Genomic DNA, 27,124 nt, shown 5'->3' with positions numbered 1-27,124 from the left:
GCATCGAGCAAAAAGACAAAAGAGGGAATCTAATCGTTATGAAAAGGAGACCAAAAAAGTGGCCTCTTATGGCGGACATATCCGGAAATGCGAATGCGCCAAATTTAAATTTCATAATCATACAGTGGTGTAGGGATTCTAATTTATCTATTTATTTGTTATATTACATAATATTAATATTACATAATATTAATACATAATACACTTAAACTACTTTTTTTAACACTAGAACACAATAAGGTTTTAATTAAATAATAACAATAATAGTCTAAAATGTGAAACAATTGTTAAAAAACTTCAATAGAAAATACAAATAATCTTTCATGTGACAGTTGGGACAAACAATAACATCAGCAATAACATAACCCAACTAAATTTGATTTCTTAAACAAGGAAAGAGTCTCTCTTTCCATGTTTAATGTGGCGTCTCAAGATGGCACTTCCTGTCTAACAATATTTTTGCCCCCACTACCTTTACATTCCCTCTTTTGTCTTTTTGCTCGATGGATAAGAGAGAGGTGATAATAAAAAGTGACAATAAAATTTATGAACAGGTGTCTTAGTTCACGGTTCATAAAATATTTTGGAGGTGAGAGACTTTAAAGTACTGTGTCCAAAGTGTAGTTAATGAACATTTAGAAATATGAGTGTGGAAATATTCGCAGTTATTTATTTAGACATTTTTTGTAGAATCCATTTCCAAATCGCATAAAATGTTTAAATATTACTTAGTATTCAAAATTATACTAATACATTCTGAGTAATATAACTAAAAACGTAACGGAACCATTCAAATCATTTCAAAAGTAATGTGCCTGGCGAGCGATATTATATAAAAATTATAGTACATAAATCCCAAAGAAGACTGCCGATGGGCTATCAGGAGGCACAGAAAATAAATGTGGTCTTGAATTACCGCTGGGATATCACACTATCTAGAGAACCTTGCAATAATGGGAATGAAAATTATGCTCCATTTAAAGTTGAATGCACAAAAATTACTGCAAAGAGATATATTACCTGAGGTAAAATTATACTTTTACTTTTGTATAATATCCTTTTAGTACCTATTACTTCAGTAATACAACAGAATCAAAGAAACTACCAGAAAAATACCCCACTGAGTTGGAATATCAAGACTTTAAACTTTATTTTATTTACATTTAAAGACAAAGTAAAATACGTGTTAACGGTTAAAGAGCATAATTATTAGAGGTAAATGCTAAAGGATGTATTAGTAGGTTTTATTATTGTATTATTCCCTTAATTTGAAAGTTAATAGTTAGTATATTGAGTAAAATATATTAAACATTAATAGTATTCAAATTTCTGTAAACCATTGTGTAATGATTATGATCAATAGAAGAAAATAAACTATGTACAAATATAAAAAACAGCAATCACTAAGCAAACAATATGCCTTTTGATGTTAAAAGCATTTCTCATGTCCAAGCATTATTGTTGAATCATATTTAAAAAATTAAACTCAATTACAATAAAACTAATCGGGAGGAGGGCAATGTAATGAAAACGTAAAGTTAGACATATCTCCAAAATTACTGAATCAATCGTTGGAGAATATATTCAGTCAGTCTCCAGGAGAATTAGCGTAATAAAACAAATGGCAATTTTCAATATGTCAATATGCGGTATGACTACAATAACATATGTTATAATATTATGTTATAATAACATTAAATATTACCAGAAAAGTACAATTTACAGAACAAGCTTTGTCGTTTCAAAATTTCCTCCTCGGCCTTAATGACTGCAGTCTATAAAAAGGCATTCGTGATAGTTTGTTAATGGTTTCTTGTGAATTAGACTGAGTTTAAAATCTCATGAACCTGACGCACTCAATAGGTAATGTCAATCTACGAATGAAACGATGAAATCAGACATTGCTGAAAGCATTTAATTCAATTTTTTCGAGCATGCGTATTTGCAAGATTCTCGAGGTTTTGAAATATGTCTACATAGTTCGTTCACAACACTCCATATAATTGTTTTATAGAAGTTGGACACTCCTCTCTCACTTCCCATTAAACTTCATTCCCTAATAACTCTGACGACTTTAAGTCTGGGATTTTGCGGGCCAGTTTATACTCTTGGTTCAAGCACTCCTGCCTGCGCTAAGTGTTTTAAATAATTCTTATAAAGTTTCTAACTCTGCTTTGGATCATTAGCTTGCTGCATTACAAACGAGTTTTTAATTAATCGCAAGCCATATATTCCAATGTTCGTATGATGTTACAGTTTGTATACTGATATTTGTCCATTTTGCACCGTCTGCTATACGAATACCAATGGCTGATATTAAAAAACAACCGCCCACTTCGATGGAATCAACAACATATTTAGCTATGAGTACTCGCACGAGGTCAGCCTACTTGCGTTTTATACATTTCGATGGTAATCCGAACACCTTGACACTATAAACTTTATTTTTTAGTAATTGTTCGCAAAAAATAACCTCCTTTATGCAATTTTGCAACTACATTAGTTTTTACATTAATATCTGTTTTATTTTTATCTAAGTTACACGAGACAATGCTAGAACATACAATCAGCAATAATGCATCCAAGTCTACTCAGACCAAATAAAAGTTCACTGAAGCATTCTCAACAGTGTCTCCAATAACACAAACACACAGTCTTATGGCTCACATGGTCACATGTATGAGTCCCATGGAAACGGACTCAGAAGCCGCAGCTGTAATAGATACACAAGAAATTATCACAAACCAAAATTCATTCATGTAAAAGAACTGCAGACATCATAAACACTAACAAATGCGTGAAATGTGCTGGAAACCACAGAGCGAAGTCACAACCGCGAGACCCACCTGTGACGTATGCAAACTACAACAGAGCCCATCCGTCTAACTACAAATACTGTAGTAAATAAAGTTCCATATGTTCAAGGACATGCAGCAAATAAAGCGAACAAAAAAACAAAGTCATAATGACGATTTTCATGTGAGTAATCACGAAGGTCATATAAAAGATAAATAAGCAGAAGTAGGTGCCTCATCAAGAGACACAATAAGAAACGAGTGAGTAATTTTCTTTTCTCTCGGAATACAGAAATAGACAGCTTAGAAATGTTATCTTGTAAAAGAAGGGAACAACCTAATACGAAAATTGTCTATACTTAAAAAAAAAACATAAGAAACTAAATAAAAGACAAACAAACGCACACAGTATTCTCACAGATACCAGAATACAAAACAAACCTACCAATACAGTCTGCAAACAACACCAAATAAATTATATAATGAACAAACAATATAAAGACACAGAAGATTCGCAGAGTTACAGCTCGAACAGAGCTGCTCCGAAGGAAACAGAGGAAGGAATCTGAACAAAATGGCCATAATTTGCCAAATATTCCATAAAAAGGTCCTAGAGAGATGTGTGTATGTGTGTATGCGCGCGTCAAAACACTTTCTAGCTTGTTAGAAATACATTCAAGTCGAGGAATATGTTGTAGTTAGTTTTATTGCCAAATTGTTGTATGTAACCCAGTACCGGATGATAAACAGAAATATGAACTATGACTAATACTCTGGAGTATTACCCAGAGTAAATGGAGTATCTGGATTTCATCCTCAATGGAATCAGGGATACCGAATAGGTAATGATTTTTGATCATATGGTAGCCAGATAAAGACCTAAAGTACCTTTCCAAGTATACATTTACCCACGAGAAGGATGGAGTAGAGAGAATACTCAATTTTTGTAATATTGTACTGTGGAAGAAAACTTTGAAAAAATGAGGGCTTTTAAACTGAGGGGTGCGCAGGGGGCTCTTAGAAACTCTATGGACTCTAGGCTAGATGAAAAAGCTTATGACTTTACCAGAAATGCATTAACTATAAAAATCATCGATCAAGAGCTAGCCGTGGGAGTACCAAAAAGCATCGTCCGTGACCGAAAATAAGCCTGCCTCCGAACAAAATATAACTCACTGGGATAATATACCAGGTCAAGCACATGGCAAAATGTATATTGGACGGACATGAAGTACTATGAAAAACAAGCAGAAATCATCTCAGTAATGCCAATGTTCCGTACTGGATATGAGTCAAGAGACAACTGCTTACAATGGGACTGTTCTATGGATATTTATGCTGCAGACTCTGTAGCAGAGGTTCTAAAGCAGTCAAACATATCTTACATAACTTCGAGGCATAGATCGCAGGCAGAAAATACTTTTCGTAGACTTTCATGGGAGTTAAAAAACATATGGTACCCAACCTCTAGACCAATACAACCTGGTACAGAATTCTAGAATCCTGGATTAGGTATCGTGAATAAATGAAAGATATACACAAGCCTACCGGCCCTGAAGTAAGATCGGTTTATAATAGACGATTTCCAAAAAGAAACTATAGATTCTTGAATTTTGATATTTGTTCTTATTGGAATTTTTAATAATCGTTAAAGTTATCCCAAACTTGATGAGCATGTTTAACCAATACATACTCTCCATTTTCGTTCCTGAAAGGTATACATTGATAAAATCGCCAGGGCATAAAGAGCAATAAAAATACAAATATTAAGTAATATAAAGCTTAAGTATAGAAAAACAAACGAATGGACTATAGGATAAATCATCCGACAAAATGATAATACATTGGCGTTCAAGACCACTGGAATACAAGGGAGGAGAAGGAAGACATCATATACCACAGACGAATTTAATAAGCATGCTGGAAAATATAATAACAGGATTACAATAACATTGGTGGAAAAAACAACAAGTGACGTCTACTTAAAAATAGAGTAAATGGAGTGAATATATCGATACAGAGCTTAGAAAGTCGCGCAATGATAAATCATTTACTTCTTTTCTGAACATATTATTACTCAAAACTATGTATATTTTGTATATTTACAGAAATTTGTGAAATTTTATATTAAAATCAATTAAAACATGCACAAAAACCCACAAGTGAAACAAAAATTTCCTGTCATTTTAAAAAAGTGTATATTAATGCTACCCAATATTTATGTAAAATAACAACACTGTGAGTTTTTCCTGCTCCAAGTTGTAGAAAAATGGGACTAGGTATGGGTTATAAAGGTTAATAAAACCGACTTTATTCTCCTATTAAACGTTCGATAGTAGTTGTCGGTACTTATTAAAAGTAATCCTACATTATACAAATATGTATCTATCCGTGCATCTAATATTATAACTACGTAATAGTACTAACCCAAGCAGATTACCATGCATTTACATCTTTACAAATTTTGTACATAAATTATAGTATAAAAAATTACCCTGTTTATACGTCACTGGAGGTTTGATAGTATAATGTGATCTACCGGCAGAGATTGAATCTGTACAAAACAAAAAAATAAAAGGAACTAAATTAGCACTAATAGAAAAGCGTGTGCATTTTTTAACATTGTTGTAGTAAGCTTACACTAAATATTAAATTGTTCATACAGATTATGTCAAAATGTCATTCGTAAATAACAGAAAGCTGATACCTCAGAAAAAGTATAATCAAAAATCATTTGAGAACCATATGAGGTCATTAATTGTGTGAGAAACTGACGTTATACATGCAAAATAATAAAATAGGATTTAACATTTAGTATTAAGGAATGAGATATTCTATTTCACTGATAAATTACTAGAATTTAAACTAGGTAGTAGGTAGCATAAAATACTATGTCGCTCTAATTTTTCAAATATATCTTTTGGTATTAACTGTTAATCGCCGACTTTACTAAAAAAGCATTGAGAAATTAAAACATAATCGTCACTTAGGGTCAAGGTATGGGTCAAACCCCCAAAATAATAAATTTAGCTGTGTGCTCCAATTTTTCTAGGACAAGTTTCCGAAATGGTTTAGGACACCAACTTAAAAATAAATACACTACGTATACATTTGCATTCATTTACTTGCCAAATCCACAATAGGGGAATTATTTTAGAAAAACTTTAACTTTTTTAAAATGGACTCGTTAAAATGTCGCTATTATTATCTTCCTTCAATTTTTAATCAGCGTATCATTTGAAATATTAAAACGCTTTTATAATGCTTTTTAATTTTATATTAAGTGGTACGAAAATCTTATCGATTAAAAGATAGGCCGTACCAAAATAGCAATAACTTGGAAAGTTATCAAGAATTTAAGAAAAGACACAAACGATAAAGTAAATATTCAAATAATACATTTCCAAGATTGGAAAACTATGCACGCACTATGCAGGGTAAAAAAGGACAAGGAAGGGCCTCCAAAAGATCAATAGTGCCACATAAATTACAGAATAGCGAACACTATTGACGGCGTTCCCCGAAAACGTCTACTAGTAGACCGATTATCATAGTTCAAACCTGAGACCGAAAATCTCAGGTATGAAACTGGTTGTGGGCATACCACACCATAGCTTCATCAATGAACGTAAACGGCATAGAGATTATAACCATTGAGATTAAAAAATGCACTACTATAACCTCGGTATATAAATCCCGAAACCAACCCTTTATATTTTCATCCACTAAAACACTGAAATCCAAACAGAACACTGAAATATCAACCTACACATTGATGAAAACTCGAATGTTCCAAAATATCATCTACAAACCAATGGGTGCGTTCAGACGATCTCAGAGGCTGGACGGCTGCCTAAGCGGTAGTGTTCAAACGCCTCCAGCTCAAGCCGCTGGAATTCAGCCGCTGTTGAATTTACTAAGCGTACTTTTTTTCCGCTGGATGAACTCAGCCTTTGAAATCTGGGTGTATCGGAGAATCCCACGAATAAGTTGGGTGGATAGAGTTCGTAACGAAGTTGTTTTGTATCGGATGGGAAAAGTTATGGAAGTCGTCAAAACAGGATGCAAACTTGAATATTTTGGCCATGTTATGCGCCACCCAGAGAGATATAATATACTCCATTTAATAATACAAGGCAAGGTAGACGGAAGAAGAGGGCCAGGTCGAAGAAAAACGTCATGGCTTAGAAACCTGAGAGATTGGTTTAACAGATCCTTTCTCTTTTCCGAGCTGCCGTCAACAAAATTACTATAGCCAATTTGATAGCCAACGCTCGATAATTATAATCGAGCTCGGCACATGAAGAAGAAGAAGGATGAACTCAGCGGTTGCTTGGGCATGCGTGGTAGGCAATAATGATTTTTAATTTTATAAGAGTTTTTACTTAAAAATTTCGATTGATCGAATTTCGGTTTGGTATGCTTTCAGAAGTTTTGGCTGCTGGATCTAAGCCGCTTCGTGCTTAAAATCAGCCACTAAAGTCTTCTTAACGCACCCAACGAGAGTAAAATCTGAAAATAACTATTAAACTATTGGCAAGATAGGAAAACATGGCGATTGTAGTGCGGGATGCGACAGTAGCTGTAAAATTCCGTCATATAAACTTTAACATACAAATCGTATTTTTTATTTTTCTGTATAACGCCTCATATTTTACAAATTTATTGCTCAGATAGCACATTCAAAATGATATAAGATTATGATTTCTTAGTTTTAGTATCAAACATTAATGCATTTAGCGATAACTTTTTGGGATACTCTGTATGATACATTAGTATGGAAAGTAAGGAATAGTCGTAAGGAAAATAATATAGATACTCAAAGGGACAAATTGAAAGGAGAAGATAAATATCAAAAATCAAAATATCTTGACTCGTTTGGATGACTCATTTCTGCTGAGCTATGATTTATACTTTTTAAACATTGTTTTTATTTGATACAACCGTCAATTAACGATTCTTGCTGAAAGTAAAAGAGAGAGTGATTTGTACAAGATAGTGCAGTAGTAAAACAAAAGAACGGATAACCCGTAGGTATATAAAAAGGTAAATGTATACCTTCTTTACACGAACAATATACAGGATGCTGGAGCCTTTAAACATGAGCAAAAATAAATTGGCATGAAATAAAAATAACTAGAAAAAATGAATATTTACAAAAAATAGAGCTTAGTATCTTAATTAATGTAGAATTGTCTATATAATAAGGTTGCTAAAAAATACATTTGAATATTCCTCTAGCATATTCAAACAATACATACTAGTTATAAATTCAACATTTATATAGAAAAGCAATTAAGGCAGCAATTGAATATCAGTAAACTATTTCGATAGTAGTTCGTAACTTCGATAATTTCCAGTGAAGGCTTGAAACAGTTATGACGAAGTTCTCAGAAAAATTAGTTAATCTAATAAATTTTGTTTTTCTGTTTTTTTTTCTCTTTTCTGTTATTACATAATTTTAATTTATAAATCATTATTTGTTAAGAAAACAACAAGACCTTCTTTGAAACAGTGTTGTTACAGGGTGTTCTATTTAAAATTACTGAAAAAATAAAGTACTTGCGTTTTGACTCGCCCTGTAAAGAAAGTTAGCAATAGCAATATTTTTTTTTTAATTTTGGCAATCAATAAAAAATTTGGCAGCAATAGACCATTGTTATTGTGCTTCTTTTTAATTATACATGGAGTTAAACTTGTTACGATTTTCATAGAAAATTGGTTATACCTTTGTAAATACCCTATATAACATAATAAAACTTTATACTGCTGTGATGGGGAAGTGAATAATATTTCAAATGTCAAATAAAATACAGGATGTTTTATTTAAAAAAAAAAACATAGATTGGTCCGTCACTATGTTATCCAGCACCCTGTGACATTCTAACCAATTTTGTAATGTGAAGTTCAAAGTTGCCTACAATTTTTGTTATCAACTTTTATTGCTATCTATTATTATAGCGGATCTACTGAGCTTTATCACACTAACCAATCACACAAGTCTTCAGTAATATGTGCATAAGCCAAAGAAACTTCTAATTTTGAGTTTATCTTTTGGTAGTGTCCATTCTTGAATTGCTTTGACTTTCTCAGTATCATGTATTATTGGATACAGTATGAATTAACCCTTTGAAGGCCAGAGAATATAAATTTTCCCGACCCTTAACGTCCAAAGGTACATTTGAGTACCATCAACTTTGAATGTCGTTTAAACAACATTGCATTCAGTTCACGCGAATTTAAGTAACGGTTCATGAAAGTCCTATGTTTAGTTCGTATTTTTACGATTAAAAGTAACGGCAACGCTGCTTTGTCTCTCGATATTCTCTGTGATACGGTCAGTGTGCACTGATATTTTTTATAGTGAAGGTCGTGCTGTGCTTATTATTTGTAATGGACAAATGGCTTGAAAATACAGGTGCTAACGATAGAAATTTCTAAATATAAGTACTTTTCTTGTAATTTTGGGTAATTTACAAAAAAATTATTGGGAGATTCCATAGACCATATCGTTTTTCAGACGAATGTATACGCAACCCAAAAAGGAAAAAATTTACAAATGACGAATAATGAATTTCTAGTATTTGTAGGTCTGAATTTTTTTTATGGGGTACCACATCTTGCCCAGTATCGAAAGTTATGTGTAGATTAAAAACTAGGACGAGTAGGAGAATTTAAATACCTTAGTTCCTACATAACGGAAAATAGGACTCTGGATCGAGAAATTGTCCACAGGATACAATGGTGAAATGTGGCCTGTAAAAAGAATTCAGAAAAAGAAGGTGGAGGTAGCTGAAATGAAAATGTTGCGGTGGATGATGAGTAAGACTAAAAGGTTCATAATCAGGAACGACTTGATTAGGGAAGGAGTTAGGGCAACTACAGTCTCAAAAAAGATCCAAGAACAAAGACTGCAATAGTTTGGTTATGCCAAACGTAAAAATGAAAATGGAAAGACTGTGTGGCAGAGAACCTGAGAGATAAAGGTTTAGGTAAAGAACACGCGATGGACAGAAATGGGTGGCAAAGAAGAGTAGGGAATAGCGACCCCTGAAAAGGGAAACGCTAAGGAAGAAGAAGAAGATGAGGTGGAGATCGACACGTATTCCATGACGAAACACGGCATGACGCTCTACTATGCCGGCAATGCCACCGTTGCTAATTCATTATGTGTACATAGCGCCCAACTATTCAACAATAGCATACTTAACGCATCAGCTGCTTGTATGTAACCACATTGGTAAAAATACTATGTTATAAACATATATTTGTCTTGTTTTATAATATGTATATATTATTATAAGAAAATATATTTATTTTAGTAACGGAACTCTATTTTTTGTTTATTTTAATCGATATTTATTTATTGTTTTTTTCAGAAATTATTGTTTATAAGTACTTTAAGGTACCTATTGTCAATTAGAAAATATATGTATAGAGTAAATTTTAGCATTCTCATTATAAAAAAAAAATCTACACAACAGAGATACACAAGGTTTCTAATTTCCACAGAAAATCTAAAATATAGCATATATACTGCTTTATAGAAAGATTTACTAAAAATTACATTCGTGATGGCTCAAAGGTGATCTAGAGGAATAACTGATGATGCTCTGCCTGGGCGTGATGAAACTCCCATGTAGCCAAGGTGGTCCTATGGCGTAAGTGCTCCTTCGCCTTTCGCTACGATCTTCCCCTTCCGTCGTCACTCTGCGGGTTGCAATTTCAGTGACGACAGTTGGAGCTTCAGTGTAAGGCGGAGGGGAGAACACGGGGAAGCTGTCATCAGGCGAAGAAATGCGTGGTTGCATTTCAGAATTTGGAGGGGACGAGAAAGAAATTCTTTGGGGATCTAAATAGCCGTCAAGAGATACTGTCATGACTGCAGAATAAGGAGAGGGTGGTGCTTGCGGATTTACGAGAGAACTCCGAGGTGTTAAAGGAGCAACCTCATCGTCATCGATCGGAGTATGATAGCCTGATTGTTGAGTCATTGTTGAACTACACGAAGTTGCCGAAGATGATTTTGCTAATGGAGCAGTTGCAGCCACTAGGAAGTAAAGTTTATTTGTAAATTTTTAACATTTGTATGAAGACTTTTGCAAAACAACAAAGTGACCTGTCAAATAGTTACTTCTTCTTCTCTTTGTGTCATTCACAAAAACTATTTATATTCATATATTCAAGAGATTTCAAATATTTAACAGTACTGTATAGTGATCCAAATGTTGTGAAAAAAAATATACTACCTCAATCAACGAAATAAATTCTTCTATGAGCTGTCTTCTCAATTTATTGTCTTCTTGGTAACAACGTTTTAGAGCTGTATCGAGGTATATTTTGAAAAAGTTGAAGATAGAAAGGGCTCTTGGTAAGAAGAACTTTGTTGAATTGAAAGTAATTTGCAGATACTTCTTCTTCCCTATTGCAGTTCAAGTTATATTTATTACATATTTATTCTATCTCAAACATAGTATGTACTGTACTGATTAAATTTACTCATAATCAATGTAAATCTTAATAATAAATACTGTATAATCATTAATGACCAATATTATTATTAGCTAAGCATTGTTTTGCAAAAGACTTCAACAAACCTAAACTATTATTTCGACAAACTTGGGTTAAACAAATTAAATTTTTAAAAACTGACAACAGAGTTTTTTCTATTCACCACAACTATTCTACTATGAATGAAATGAAATTTCTTAAACTGAAACTAGTTTAAGAACTTTTTATCTTACCCACAACCTATAGAAGTTATATGAGTTAAAAAATTTTTTGCTGTCTGAAAGGAAATTTGTTTATATTGACAACAAAAGCTATTGTTAATGTAACGTCAAGTAGAGATGGAATAATCACTGAAAACCAAATAACACTTTTAATTATTTAAATTAATTTTAATTATCTAAATATTAACGTAACAATAAACATCAAAGTATTTCTTCTATAAAAAAGTACCAAAGTATGTTTTAGTAGGTACAGTAATAAAAAGAAAATTTTATATTATTTAATATAATATAATCCTTATATAAATAAGAATGCAAGAGGTAAATAAAACAAAAAAATTCAAAAGCAAATTTAATTATTTAAAAATTTTTGGTTGTTGTTATATTCAGATATACTTACTGCATATAACAATAGAGACCTTTAATAATATTTTTTATGATTAAATGATAAAACAATTTTGAAATGCTTTACAACGAAATAAGTACGATCTCTTGGAAGTTACTCATCTAAAGTAAATAATATCAATCGTTGTTTCGGGAAAACAAGAAATTTAGTTATATATAATTTGATTAGCTGTACTATTTTTTTTAATTGCGACTAAATTATTTAACTAGAAATACTCTGACTCTATATCAATACCGTGATTAGTCCACCATTCACTTACCTATATAATGATTCTCAGAAACTAAGCTATCACCTTGAATTTTTTGTTGATTCGCCTTAATCCGTTCCATTTTCTCCCTAATTTTCTCAAGAACTCTCTTTTCGATTTCTTCTTGTTCCTTCATCGTTTTTTGCCTCATTTCTTCCATAAGCTCAGCACCTTTAAAGAAATATATTTGAATAAAAAATATCGATTATATTGATTATACAGTTCTTTATTCAATAAATAAATTGGATTAGTTTGAATAACTAGAGTTTCAATAAAAAAAAGTAGAAATATTACTATGACTATGAATATCACTTTATTGCATATATAGCCTAAGACAGTGTTTCTTAACATGTGGTACTCGGACTCGGTCATTGGAGATGACCGAGTGAAGTGAGTAAAACAAGTGCTCGCGGCGAACCTTTCCCCCTTCCTCACCACTCTCGCCCATATACGGCACTTGCCCAGATGCCCACGACTTACACTTCTTCTTCTTCTTTTTATGTAGACATGATTCTGTCTGTTTTTTAATGTGCCCCCAGTAACTTGTTTTCCTACTGATCGTTTTCCTATTGGGGAACCGTCTCTTGCCATCTTTACTACTCTGTTGTCATTCGGCTTATATGATCTATCCATTCTACTCTTCTATTTCTTACCCAGTCCTTGATGTTCTCCCTTATATATATGTCGTATATCTGTACTTCTAGCTCTGTCCCATAGTGTCTTACCGTCAATTTTTTTAAGTGTTTTCATCTCTGCTGTTTGTAACAACCTTTTTGTCCTTTCTGTGTCAGATCTTGTTTCTGCCGCGTATGTCATTATTGGTCTGATGACTGTTTTGTAAATTCTGCCTTTCATTTCTGTTTTTATTTCTCCATATTGTTTTATTCAGGCAACCTGCGTCTCTGCTTACTCTATTCACTTGATCTTCCACTTCAGTTTCGAGCTTTCTGTAGCTAGATTTACAGCACCTCCAATTTACATCTTAGTAAATTTGCTGTTATAACCATACATTTTGTCTTTTTTGGGGAAATTACCATGTTAAATTTTCTAGCGGTTATATTAAATTGGTGCAGCATACGTTGTAAATCATCTTCACTTTGAGAGAGTACTATTGCGTCGTCTGCATAGCATATTATTTTAAGTTGTTTTTCTCCCATTTGGTATCATTTTTTAGTTGTTACTTTTTTTGTTATTTCATCCATAATCAGGTTGAACAATAGAGGACTCGGGGAATCTCCCTGTCTTATCCTATTGCCAACTTCAATAGGGTCAGTTAGTTCTTCTTCTACTTTTACTTTTATTGTGTTGTTTTGGTAGATATTTTCGATCGTTTTTATTATTCCTAAAGGTATCTCTCTTGCGTACAATAAGGGATAACGTCCTTTAATTTGACCCTATCAAATGATAGATAGATGGTTTATTGGTAATAAATGAATACAAAAGTATTTTTTACAAGTCAAAGCAAAAAAAATATGTCAATATAGTAAATATATACACATATGTAAATATAAATATAAAACATAAAACATAGATACAGTGTTTTAACTTATACCGTTGACAATTAAAACAAATTAAAATCGGAAGTAAAATACTGATCATATGTAAAAAAGGCATTCACTATAAGGTAACTCTTAATTTTTGCCTTAAACTAATAAAAATTAAGAGCTTTTATTCTAGCTGGCACTAAGTTTTATGGCTAAATACCTTGAACCATTTATGGATCTCTCAAGTCGGCCAAATTTTGGTATAAGATTATTGTTAAATCTGGTGGGATAATTATGAAAATCTACATGCGCATTGTATTGGCTAAGATTTTGTTTAATGTGCAACAGAAACTGCATAATGTATAAACAAGGTAACGTTAAAATTTTTAAAGCTCTAAATGTCTTCTTAAGGTCCACGAAACATAGATATGACGGTTTGTTGTATTCTAATGATTTTTCTTGCACTCCCTCATTATAAATATAGCGTATACGATATTCCCGACCTAAAACCTTGTTGTTTTTCCGGTAGTGTTGTGTTTAATCCGGGTCCGACTTGCCTCCCTTTTTGAAGAGAGGTATTAGGATGCTTGATCTCCATTCTTTTAGAATTCTGTTTTGTTCTATTTTTTGGAATAGTTTTAGTAGTTGTTTGGTCAGATCTGGTTCTCCGTACTTTAGGAATTCGTTCGGTATTCTGTCCTTCCCTGGCGATTTTCTGTTTTTTTACGGACTTACACTTGTGCTAATTTTTTATTGGTGTGTTAAGATTTAATTACGCGTATTCGAATTGTTCTGTTCTGTGTTGCGTTACAGTGTGCCAACATAACAAAACCACTGTACCTTTTTCCACAGCAACAATTTAATAAGGCTCACATATCCATATTTTGTTAGCAAACAAAAGATAAACTAGTAAACAACATAGTAGATTCTCTGTCGTATTAGCATTGCCATCAGCATATGAAGTGTTAGGTTAACAGAACTATTTTGAAAACGTACAAACAGTTTGTTGGTAAAACTTACCTCTAGAAGCTAAAATCGCTGTTGCTTTCGTATCATCTACAATATGGAAAAAGTTATAACTGTTGAAAAGTCTTTTCTGTAGAATCAGCATAATGAAGCAAATGACATCCCATGTAATTCCTTCCGAGGGAATGGTACAATCAGTCGAGTCGTCTAAAATTTCGATTATGGACTTCTGTGTTGCACTCAAATAGTTTCGGACGCAAGTGATTCCAAATATCTGAATTAACCAACAAAAATTTTTTGGAATGTAGGTTGGGTATATACATCCTAATATTTGGAAGGCACATTTAAAGAAAATCACTGCGACATTGAACCCTAAAAGAGCTTGCCAACTGCAAAATAAAAAATATTAATTTCCATCGATAAACTATCATGTAAAGAAACAAGTTTATAGTAAAATTAGGGTGTAGTTTCCTATTGTAAAATACAAAAAAGTATAAAATGCGTTCCATAAAGTTAGAACAAATAAAAATTCTGTTTTTAATGAAAAGCCCTATATAATATAAAAAATGTATTTATCTAGCAATTTAAATACAGATAACGAGACTCCATCAGAAAATCTGTGGCCCTCAGACTACCCTAGAACACCTATTTTCTTGCTCTCTAAAGTAAAAGATGCAACTACATCGCTAAAGATAAATAAATTCCCAGTCATTGATACAATACCAGGAGAAATGCTACAGCTACTGGGTGATAAAGGATTAGATATTATCCATTCTATCTGTGTCGCTCACTACACAAAAAGGAGCCACTTCCAGATGTAAAAACCCTAAATTGTCACTAATAACACATCACACTAAAATCTTGTCGCATATCATAAAAAACAGGTAAAAAATTACCTACATCATTAAATACCTTAGGAGCAAGCGAGATTTGTAACGGGAAAAGGTACACATGAGCCAATCCTGAACTTAAGACAACTCGTAGAAAAGTAGAAAAAATTGTAAGTACATTTGATAATATATTTAGGTAACTACCAGAAGGCATTCTATTTTGTAAGCTGGATAAAAATCTTTAGTCCATTTTACACCGATACACCTGGTGACACTTATTAAAAATCTGTACACGTCCAATATGGAAACAGTATGACTATATAAAGGGTTCTCAAGCCAATTCAGAGCAGAGAGAGGGGTTAGACAAGGATCCGTTTTATCACTTGACTTATTCAATACTTATGGTGGATGTCATGAGCATGGCTTTAGAAGGATGGGTGGTAGAGTAACGGTGGCTGGTGGAAAAATCTCCAATTTAAGATTTGCTGATGAAATTACACTTGTAGCATCAAATGAACAAAAAATACTAGATCTTCCGCTACGAGTTGAGTGGTAAACAGATTTAACACTATTCAGCTGGTTAACCACTTGCAAGAATACCAGATAACAGACAGCTTTAACTATCTCGGATCTAACGATGGCAACATTGGTATGACAAAAAATGCTATGAGTCGCTTAACTAAAGTTTAGAAAATCAGATCTCATCTCTCAAAAAATCAAGGTGAGACCGGTTAAGGTATTCTCAATATTCCTATACTGAACAGAAACTTGGACTCTACGCACACAAGAATGCCAAACAATTGAAGCCTTTAAGATGAGGCGTTGAAGAGGAATAACAAAAAATGCTGTCCACAACATCTCTGCAATGAATTCTACAGTTTTTTGGTGAAGTGATTTACAGAGGTGACGGTAATTTAGACAGATTAATTGTTTCTGGAAACGTTCCAAAGAAAGACGGTCACCAACCAGATGGTCCTACTAGATTCAAAACTCAGCGGATCACTCATTCTGCGAAACTCTTAGAGCAGCTGAACAGAGAGTCCAAAGATGAAAATTCATTATAATAGGGTAAAGGAAGCTCCACGTTTATACAAATATAAGAAAACGGGAAATCTAACAGATATACAGGGAAATTTAGTATTGGAAATAGAGCAGAAGGATATTTGGACTAATCGAGGAAATAAAGCTCTCTTCTTTGGGTGCCGTACGCTATGCAGCGTGTAAGCGTTCATGGTGGTTGTCGAATGTACAGAGATCCTTCTTTCACTCTTCTTAATTATCGTACTGACATCAGGTGTGCCGCACCAGTTTCTTATGACTTAAACCATGAATATTGCTTTCGCCCAAGCCTCTTCGACCTTCAACTTTACCCATTAAGATGAGATTTAGAAGATTATATTTGTTATTTCGTAGAATATGGCCACTTTCGTTGCTTAACGAGATCTAACAATCCTCTTTGGAGATTAGTTCTTCTTGGGACCTCATCATTTGTTACACGGTCCACCCATAGAATTCTAAGCAACCTTCTGAGATACCATATTTTTAAAGCCTCCACACGATTCAGAGATATAACTTTAAGTAACCACTTCCATACATCAGGATGGGCAATATTTAGCATTTCCAGACACAGATTCTAAGGGGAGAGAACCCATCCCTATCTCACGCCTTTCCTTTTCTCCATTTCTTCTGTATCTAGGCCATCGGCAATCCTTAGCTCCGCTTTTTGGTTTCAATATAATCGTTAATCATTCTTATGTCTTTGTCATCGAGCTCAATTTCGTTTAACGTCTATACCAATAATTCATGTCTGACGTTGTCAAAGGCGTTTTGGTAATCAATGAATTAATTTTCACTCGCAATTCTTAAAACCTTATGGGCCATTAACTTAAAATACTTTTAAAGGTTATACACAAAAGAATATATAGAAAATGAGAGAAACATCTACCAAGAATAAGTAATTTTGCTATACAAGTACTATTTCAGAGATGCAATAAATTAAGCTGTGAAATATCCATACGCTTTATAGATTATCAAAAAGCATTTAGATGAGTAAGATACGAAAAATTAATAATTCTAATGAGAGCATAGACGACAAGGACCAGCGAATTATCAGAAACATTTATTAAAATCAAACGACCAGAATCAGAACAGTTTTTTCTGAATAAGTCTTTAGGGAAGCCCTGTAAGAAATTACACATAGCATTTTTTTAAAAATTAGAATAGTTTAAAAAATCGAGAAATCGAAAAATCGATGTTGAAATTGCGGTTAATTCCCCAAAAATCTAGATAATAAATTAATTCGGTAGAAAATCGCGTTTTTTTGCTTTTTAAAAAAATTCACTTACTATCGAAGGATTTTCGGAATTGGTCGCAAATAGAAGTCTGATCCATGCCACAAAAATATGAACGCACACAATAGATATCCTAATGAAAATATATTGGTACGAGAAGTTCCAGCCCAAAATACTACAGCTAGTGTTATCCATAAGAAACTTTGAAGAACTGCTTTTTTACAGATGTCCAAGTAGGATCTGAAAAAAAAAAATATATTTTTTAAAATTCAAATTCAAGCATTAATAGTAGTATTAGTAGTAGTAGATACAATATCTATGGTAATAATATAAAGTATGTAATGTACAATGTATGGTATACGAGTCCCTTGCCATATCAGTTGACCCAACGTTAGGTTGATAAGAAAATTAAATTTTAGAGAACAAAAATAAAAGCGCAGCGTAAATTTTATAAGTTTTAATGCATCGAACAACATTTTTGAATTTCCTAATTATAGAATATATTTTATAACGTAATGAAAACTATTGATTAAACAAAATAATAACAAATTAAAAAAAAAAACGCATTTAATATTTAATATTAACAAAAAAAAAACGGGTGTGGCAGTCCAGTGGGACTGCCGGTAGAAGTTATACTTCTATACACGCGTTCGCCGTTACAAATTTATATGGGAGTCAATCTGCACAATCATTACATATGTAATGCTATAGGTAAGAGAGAGCAGAAAGAGAAACAGAATTAGGTAAATAGGTATATGGTGCATCGTTTGCTGTATATAAACAACATTTGACCTGTAATAGGAATATATTAAATGAATGATTGAATCAATATTTTAATAAAAATATATATTTTTATTTTCATATATGCATAAAAGGAGTTGAATGCAAAAAAAAATTTTTACACATACCCTGCAGTAAAATTCACTGTTAATTTTGTTATTACTACATAATTACACTGCCACATAATTCAATATTATAATACAATACAAATTAAAATGCAATATTCATAACTTACGCATATGTTTAATTTACCATGATAATAATATTAATAAAAAAATAATAATATTAATAAATATTAAATATGTTTACAAAAGGAACATTTTTATTCCCGAGAGAGAAAGAGAGAGAAAATATATCTTCTGTCTGAATACACACAAATTTCGAACGTCGAATGCGCGTATAGCAGTATAACTTCAAAAAATCTTTGTGGAAGATAAAAATAAAAAACCAACAACTCGGATTATGTTGTAAATTTTCACTTTTTTTTTAATTTAGTATTTTTGCGTATATTACATATATTTAATAAGACTAACGTGGGGTTTTTAAATATTTCAAAAATAAAAAAGGAAATTCATATTGGGATTCGAACTCATATATACCAGCGTATAAACCAAACACATAAGAAATTTGCCAATTAGACATGACACTAACGTATTTCAAAATTGACAGTTCTCGGTCATACACTGATTTATTGTAATTACAAATATCACATAAATAATAATATTAATATATATTATATTATATATATATATATATATATATTATATATATATATATATATAATACATATAATATATATATATATATATATATATATATATATATATATATATATATATATAATATTAAATATATATACAAAAGGAACATTTTTATTCCCGATAGAGAAAGAGAGAGAAAATATATCTCTCTTTCTCTCTCTTGCTCATATCTTACATATGTAATGATTTCACCGATTCACTCCCGTGCAAATTTCCAACGTCGACCACGCGTATAGAAGTATAACTTTAAAAACAACTTATTTACATGTTTAAGAAAAGTACCCAATAATAGACAATTCAGATTAAAAACTTGGATATGGAAATATAGAACGCCATAACGAAAACGAACAAAGTGATAATTGTTGCACGAGTTATTTATTCCATCCCTCGTAAAGTGTACTTCGTCAATGAATAGGGTCCTACACAATACGCGATTTTTATTTATAATCCACCCAATGAATTGCAATCGTGGAATTTCATCTCCTAGATGCAATCGTGGGACTTGTTGACTGTGATAAGCATACAAGTTATTATTTTTTAAAACTCTTTGATTAAGAAAGCCATAATTGTATGCTTATTCGGATGGTATGTATTTTTGGATCTTCATAAAGAATTTATTCTTCTTCTAAATTAGTGTTTTTAGAGCGGCCCTGAATTATTTTAAGCTTAAAAAAATCAATTAATAAGGTGGTAGTACTATAAAATTTTACCAAAGTATGAGATAAATCAAAATTACTGTTTAAAAGAATATCAGAAGTATCAGTCAAAACTCACAACTCGCCATATACAGGGCGTTAGGAAGTAAATGTGACAATATTTAATGAGTCATTCTGCATGAAAAATAATGAGTTTGCTATATAAATATCCGTAAATGCCTCGTTTCCGAGATACGGTGAAAAAATTTTTTTTTACGAACTGACGATGTATTTATTGCTCTGAAACCGGTTGAGATATGCAAATAAAATTTGGTGGGTTTCAAAAGGTGGTTATTGCGCATTTTTGGACATACAACTAAGAATTTTTTATCCATCACTGCCGCACATACGGGTAATAGTCTTAATGGCCTATTATAATATAACACAAGTAGACTGACTGCTCCAATACAGTCGCGTTCCCCAGTGCGACAGAGAAAACTGACGCAAAGCAGTCCCTGTCTCTGTCAAATGACCGGATTTATCGACCATGTGACCTTCTCATTGGTCATTTAGATCACGTGGTCAAAAACCTGGCAAATTATAAAGAGATGCAGGAACTGCTTTGCGTCAGTTTTCTCTGTCGTACTGAGGGAACGGGCTGGTATTGCAACGATCAGTCTAATCTTGTATTATATGTCTATGCAGTAAACTTATTAAAAACCTAACCTCACTTAACCTTAAAATAATATAAAAAATAAGGATACTATTAGACGTGCATACTAACCGTACAAAAGTTATGTAGTCTGGTACGGGATTTACAAAATCTTTTTCTTCGGCATGGTGAATGATGCTTTCATTGGATCCTCCTGCATAATCCTTACCCGCGTACCGTTTTTCTATTCTGAATACAACCCACTGTCGAGATACGGCCATTAATAACATAAAATCGAAAACTAACTTTCGAACCGGTGGGGGTGTATAATTGTCCAAAAGGAATGCCCATTCTTGTAAACTTCTTAGAATCAGATCTGGTACGTTCCACGGATACTCTACAATGAATCAAAACAATTACAATTTTGTTTTCTCTCACAAAAGAAGCGATACAAGAGAAAGAAGAAATTAAATATAGTGACTTAATAAGGGCAAAACAAATAAGAGCAGTTGCATTTAATAATAGTTGTCAAATTATTTCTTCTAGATAATATGTTACAAATTAGTAAATTATTGTTACCGTATATTTAAAAAATTTCTCTTCTTATTTTGTTGCTACTTTAATCACTTGAACTTGGAAGAGATTAAATGTACAAGACAAGGATATAAGATAGGAGAAAAGCAAACAAAAATCCTCTGCTATACAGACGATGTAATCTTAAGATATAATAATATTAATGTTTAATTTTTAATTGTTCCACAATTATGCTAAAACTAAAAAAAATTATGACAACGCAATACTTTATTCAGTAATTCAAAACCTTGCAACGACTCAACATTGTTTTAATTGACATTTAAAGATTTCACAAGATGTCTTATAACTTAATGATAGAAACATAATTCTGGTTTTTCTCGTATATTGTGTACAAATTAGACCTTATTTGGAAATATGAATGAAGTGAATTATTTGATTTGATTTTCCTTCTACTTTCCAAAAAACAATCGACCATAAATATAAAATGTATTTAAGATCAAAATTCGACTGTTTTAAAGCGTTATTGTCCAAAAAGTTACTAAAATGCAGTTACATTACAATATTTATGTTATTTATTTACAAAAAAAAATTTATATTTAAGTAATGTATAACTATACAACATTTTTACCTATACATAAACTTGGTGGTAATCCAACGGCATGGAAATATTGGAATGGTATCGAGATAGCTATAAACACCAAATAAATAAGCCATACTTGTGATAATATTCTTCTAGGCAGAGCGAATAATATTAAAAGCCAGATACTGTGAAGTAAGGAATATAAATCCATTCTGACACCGATCAACACTACCATCAATATAAAACTGATCTAAAACAAAAATAGTAATTATGAGATCCATAAAAATTCATTTTACATATTTTATTGAAACATGAGAAATATATGGGTCCAAACCCTTATAAGTCGATTTGTCGTTTAACAACGTTAAGGTTTTGTCGATATACTCCTGTTTGTTCATAGCTACCGTACATCCACCTTTGTCAGATTGTAAAATGTATATGTCTGAATGTAACTTTAAATATTGTTTTACATACTTAAACATTTTATTCATTGTTGTGGGGGGTTTAGATTTTGAATTCTGTAAGTAATTATTAGTTACTACATTTGTTACTTGCGCCCTAAGAATATCTTTAGATTCAACTGTTATCTCATCGATGATAATAACAAAGATCCTACGTCAGTGATACAAAAAAACTATAATGACCTAATAAAAATCTTAAAAAACCAAAATCAACTTACTAACAAGTTGCAAAAAAGTTGATAATTTATGACTCATGTTTCCCTAAACTTTATTGTTTGCCTAAAATTCATAAATTTGACATTCCTCTCAGGCCTATTGTAAGTTCTGTAAAATCTACTACCTACAACATTTCTAAATTCCTTGCTGATACATTAACTGATGCCTTTGAATATCACAATAATTATAATTCTAAGGACACATTTACCTTTGTCAATGCTGTTAGAGGAATGCAGTTACCAAATGATTACGTTTTAATTTCTTTAGATGTGGTGTCGCTATTTACAAACATTCCACTAAATATGGTCACGGACATTATAGAATCAAATTGGAACCTTATAAAAGACTACACGACATTATCAAAAGACAATTTTCTACAAATTCTTAAGTTCATTTTTAACAACACTTACTTTAGTTTCAATGGTAAATTTTATTCTCAAATTTTTGGAACACCGATGGGTTCCCCGATTAGTCCAATCCTTGCAACTATTGTAACTGATCATCTCTTAGATAATGTGATTACGCAATTACCTTTTGAATTACCGTTTATATATAAATATGTCGATGACATCATATGTGCAGTTCCATCTTATCACATCAATACCACACTAAACATTTTTAATTCATTTAATAAACATCTTCAGTTTACAATTGAAACTGAGACAGATTTTAGTATACCATTTTTAGACACAAGAGTAATAAGAACAAATGACAATATTTTGACATTGGATTGGTACCAAAAACCGACAGCATCAGGCAGGTATATAAATTACTATTCAAACCATACCACCCGTCAAAAATATAATACCGTACTAGATATGAAAAACAGGATAATGTCCATTATTGATGACAACTTTTTACAAAAAAATCTGAACATAATATACAAAATTTTTCGTAACAACGGATATCCTAAACAAATTAAAAAAAAAAACTGATTTACAGCACTAATTTCTATGACGGTCCCGTCCATGATTCTAATAACAAATCAATCAAATATAAAAAACTTCCCTTTATTAATGGTCTAACTCATTCTGTCATATCCATATTCAAAAATGTTCCTAATATTAGTATAGCTAAATATAATACCATGAACAGCAAACAACTATTTTCAAAAATCAAAGACCCAGTACCAACCTTATATAAAAGTAATGTCGTTTATGAAATACCGTGTTTAGGATGTCAAAATAGCTATATTGGTCAAACATCACAATGGCTAAAACAACGCATCACACAACATAAAAGTGATTGCCGCTTGAGAAAAATATACTTGCGCAGTGTTTGAGCACTATGAAAACACTGGTCATATGCTAGACTATAACAAACCTCACATTTTGGCACAGACTGATAACTACAAAAGTAGATTATTTCTTGAAATGTATTACATTAATAAAAATAAAAAAACTTTAAATTATAAAACGGACACTGGACAGTTAAGTAACATATATTGTAACATATTGAACAAAATTTATAAATATTAAAAATAGCCAACATTCATCTTAATAACAACTAACCTTAATAATTCATCAAATAAATATTATTCTTCTAACTTTTCTTTTATTGTTATTTTTATTTTTACATTTGAAATAATTTTAATTTTTTACCGTATAGCTGTAACGAACGTGCTTAAGACAATTTAATCTTGACATTCAATATTTCAAATACTTCAATGTCAGTTTTTATTTGCGAAATCTTTTAAATTCTGTAAGGGTTTTAAAATGTATTTGTACGCCATTTTTTGTAATGTTCAAATTGTTTTTAGTTTACTCCTGAGGAAGCTTTTAAATAAATAGCGAAATATTGAGTAATTTAGAAAAAAGAAAGATTTTTATTATAGACCACTTTACCCGATAATTTGAACGTATTTATAAATTATTTTTTGGTCGAAATAATGACTTCTAATATATATATATATATATATATATATATATATATATATATATATATATATATATATATATATATATATATATCTGTCCATCAACCTAAGTAATAGAAGGGAAAACACCAACCGATAACTTCGTGAATTATGAAATAATGTGGTGGAGGATAAATAGTTAGAAAATCTGAAACTGGGATGTATTCCTTTGAGATGTTGTCAAAAACAGTAATGATCATCACTATAAGTTAAAATTGTCGTCGATTTAAATTAAATTTAATAAACTTAATTTTTTTAAGTATACTTTAAGTACACTATAGCCTCAAGAACCGCTGGGTAATAAAAAAGTAGCAAATTTTACAGATAAATGAAAACTGATGTTTTACCTCTACTCCAAACTTATAAAATCCATAATTTGCCATATACTTTGCAAAGTGTCTCAAATCTTTATCAGCGTCATCTCTGGTTATTCTAGGAAACATGAAAAATCTTCTCTCTGTGGAACGACCTCGTGACAATCGATAATTAAACTGTCGCACGTCAACGACTTTCCACAGTGTCATTATCACTATAAATATAATATTCCAACGAACGATTTCTGGTAGATTTTGATCTATTTCTGAAAGTTTGCTAAAACCAAGCCATGGTCCGTTGTTCACAACAGTTTGGTTTATATCCTTATTATTGTGAACCTAAAAATTAAAAATGAGATTAATAGAATTTTCTTTTCATAATTAAAAAAAAAACTGAAATTGCAAAACACATAAGTAACTATAAGAAATTTTATACAGCTCTTTATGTACCTTCTACATCAGAGTTACAATTGTCGGGAGAAAAAAAGAGAGCAATAAAAAACTGTTCCATACAAAGTTGGCAATACTTTATACAGCTAATTTATTAAGACGGTTAATTTCCGAGTACACTCCAGATGGATTCTTCTTCATCTTCACTAGTGCAATCCAGATAAACATTTAGCAATGTGGCTTCAACTTTCACCTATTTAAGATATAAAACTAAGTAGTCTTAGTATTTATTGTATTCGTTAACCTGTAAAGACGGTCCGTTTCATCCAAAACGGTTACCGTGAAAATCACATCAATAGGAGCATCCACGGACATCAATCTCCCACTCAATCTCAACCCAGAGACTCATATCCTCATCATACGAAAGCTTTTCTTCCTTACATCAACAGTATCACTGACAAAATTCTTAAATCAAGAGGAATAAAGACAATATTTACCACCCAACAAAAACTTTCATCTCTTGTCCGATCAATCGAAGACAACATTCCAAAGGAACAACACGGAGTTTATAAAATTCCTTGTACATACCGCCCCCGATCCTATATAGGCGACTCTCATAAAGAAAATATCGTCCGCTCCACCCACGAATCAAAATCCTACTGTCAGAAATGTTCGCGTCAACCCCCGCGCCAATCCCCACGCCAATCTCCACCCAAACCACGTCACCATTGTCGGTATAAATCAACCGTCCTCTGCTCCCAGTGGCAGTAATGCATTGGTTAGTGATCAGTGTAGTAGTGTCTGGGGGCTCGGAAGACTGAGACCTCGAAAGCACTGAAAAAAATCGGAAAGAGAATGTCGAAAGCTAGGCGCAATGATACTCGACGCGGTTCAACCCAGCAAACTGTTGATTTTATTATTAATTCTGGTAATAGTATTAATTTTAGCTCTAGGTTTATTGATAGCATGGAGCTCAGTTGGTAATTCATGATTAATATAAGGAGAAATCATTATCAGAGTTTGGCCGCGAAATAGTTGACTGCGAATCAGAAAGTGTAAATAATTACAATGGATAAAGTATTCAATCCTTTTTGGATTTATTTAAACTAAAATTTTAATCTATTTCTTTTCTTCTTTCCAATGTTGGGTAAGTAACCATCTCCGTAAGAAATGTGAATTAAAACAAGTTAACCCAAAATCCAGATTAATATTGATATAACCTAATACAGAAACACGAGAAATGCAATAATTTAATGAAGATGATCCCGCACAGCGATAAAATCAAAATATTGTGACAAATGATTGAGCACGGTACTCAGATTTTACGTTTCTCATATGCTGCTTGAATGCTTGGTGTTTATTTTATATTATATTTCGAGTTCCTCATGTAGTTCATTCTCATAATATTTAATTGCAGCTGTACCTACAGTGTTTATTTTAAATTAGTTTAAATTGTGTAAAACAACTAAAAATATTGAATATTTCTGTTGGAAACTTACCGTACAATTGACATCCCATGATTTGTCATTAATATATGATATTTGGTAAATCATGCGTCCCAATATCAGTGCAGAAACAAAAACAGATGTAAAATATGTTGTAAACATCTGCATACTTCGGCCAAATGTGAACGAGAACGTTATAAGTATAACTATGATAAAGTACAGAGCTGCTTTGTCGTATATACACATCAACATTGCAAAGAATAGTACTATCTTCAACATATGTATTTCCAAAAATAGAAAGAACACATGCTTTGTATACAAAAAAGCCTTTAACAGTTTTTCATACCATTTTGCCATTATCACAGATGGCACAACTAAAAAATAAAATGATTTTATAAAATATATATTATTTTAATTTAATAAAATGTAAGTATAGAAATTATCATCGTGGAATTATGTTTTCTTAATGTATATATTTTATTAGAAACTTAATTGATAGCAAGAATAAGTACACAACATAATGTATAGGTACTAATTTGGAGGGTGTTTCAAGTAGACTAAAAATTAGATTTATCTCTGAAAATAATCAGAATTTAAATATGAAAATTTGCACTTCCGAACAACTGTCTACACGTCTAAAACATAAGACAGTTCGTTGTTACCTTTGATAATACCGGAAGTCGCAATTTTGAT

General features: G+C 31.9%; 1 protein-coding gene across 1 annotated transcript in view; it reads right to left on the bottom strand.

Annotated features, from left to right (window-relative positions):
- The window catches only part of LOC140442458 (piezo-type mechanosensitive ion channel component-like), a 231,425-nt gene that overhangs the window by 85,172 nt on the left and 119,129 nt on the right, over positions 1-27,124 (bottom strand). Inside the window, 8 exon segments of the mRNA XM_072533528.1 lie at positions 5,290-5,349; positions 12,223-12,348; positions 14,682-15,016; positions 17,803-17,988; positions 20,709-20,973; positions 21,739-21,940; positions 24,630-24,935; positions 26,486-26,805. Of these exon segments, the coding sequence (XP_072389629.1) occupies positions 5,290-5,349; positions 12,223-12,348; positions 14,682-15,016; positions 17,803-17,988; positions 20,709-20,973; positions 21,739-21,940; positions 24,630-24,935; positions 26,486-26,805 (1,800 nt within the window).

This window comes from Diabrotica undecimpunctata, chromosome 5, assembly GCF_040954645.1.
Source record: "Diabrotica undecimpunctata isolate CICGRU chromosome 5, icDiaUnde3, whole genome shotgun sequence".
NCBI classification, from domain to species: domain Eukaryota; kingdom Metazoa; phylum Arthropoda; class Insecta; order Coleoptera; family Chrysomelidae; genus Diabrotica; species Diabrotica undecimpunctata.
This window is presented reverse-complemented; position numbering and strand designations above follow the sequence as displayed.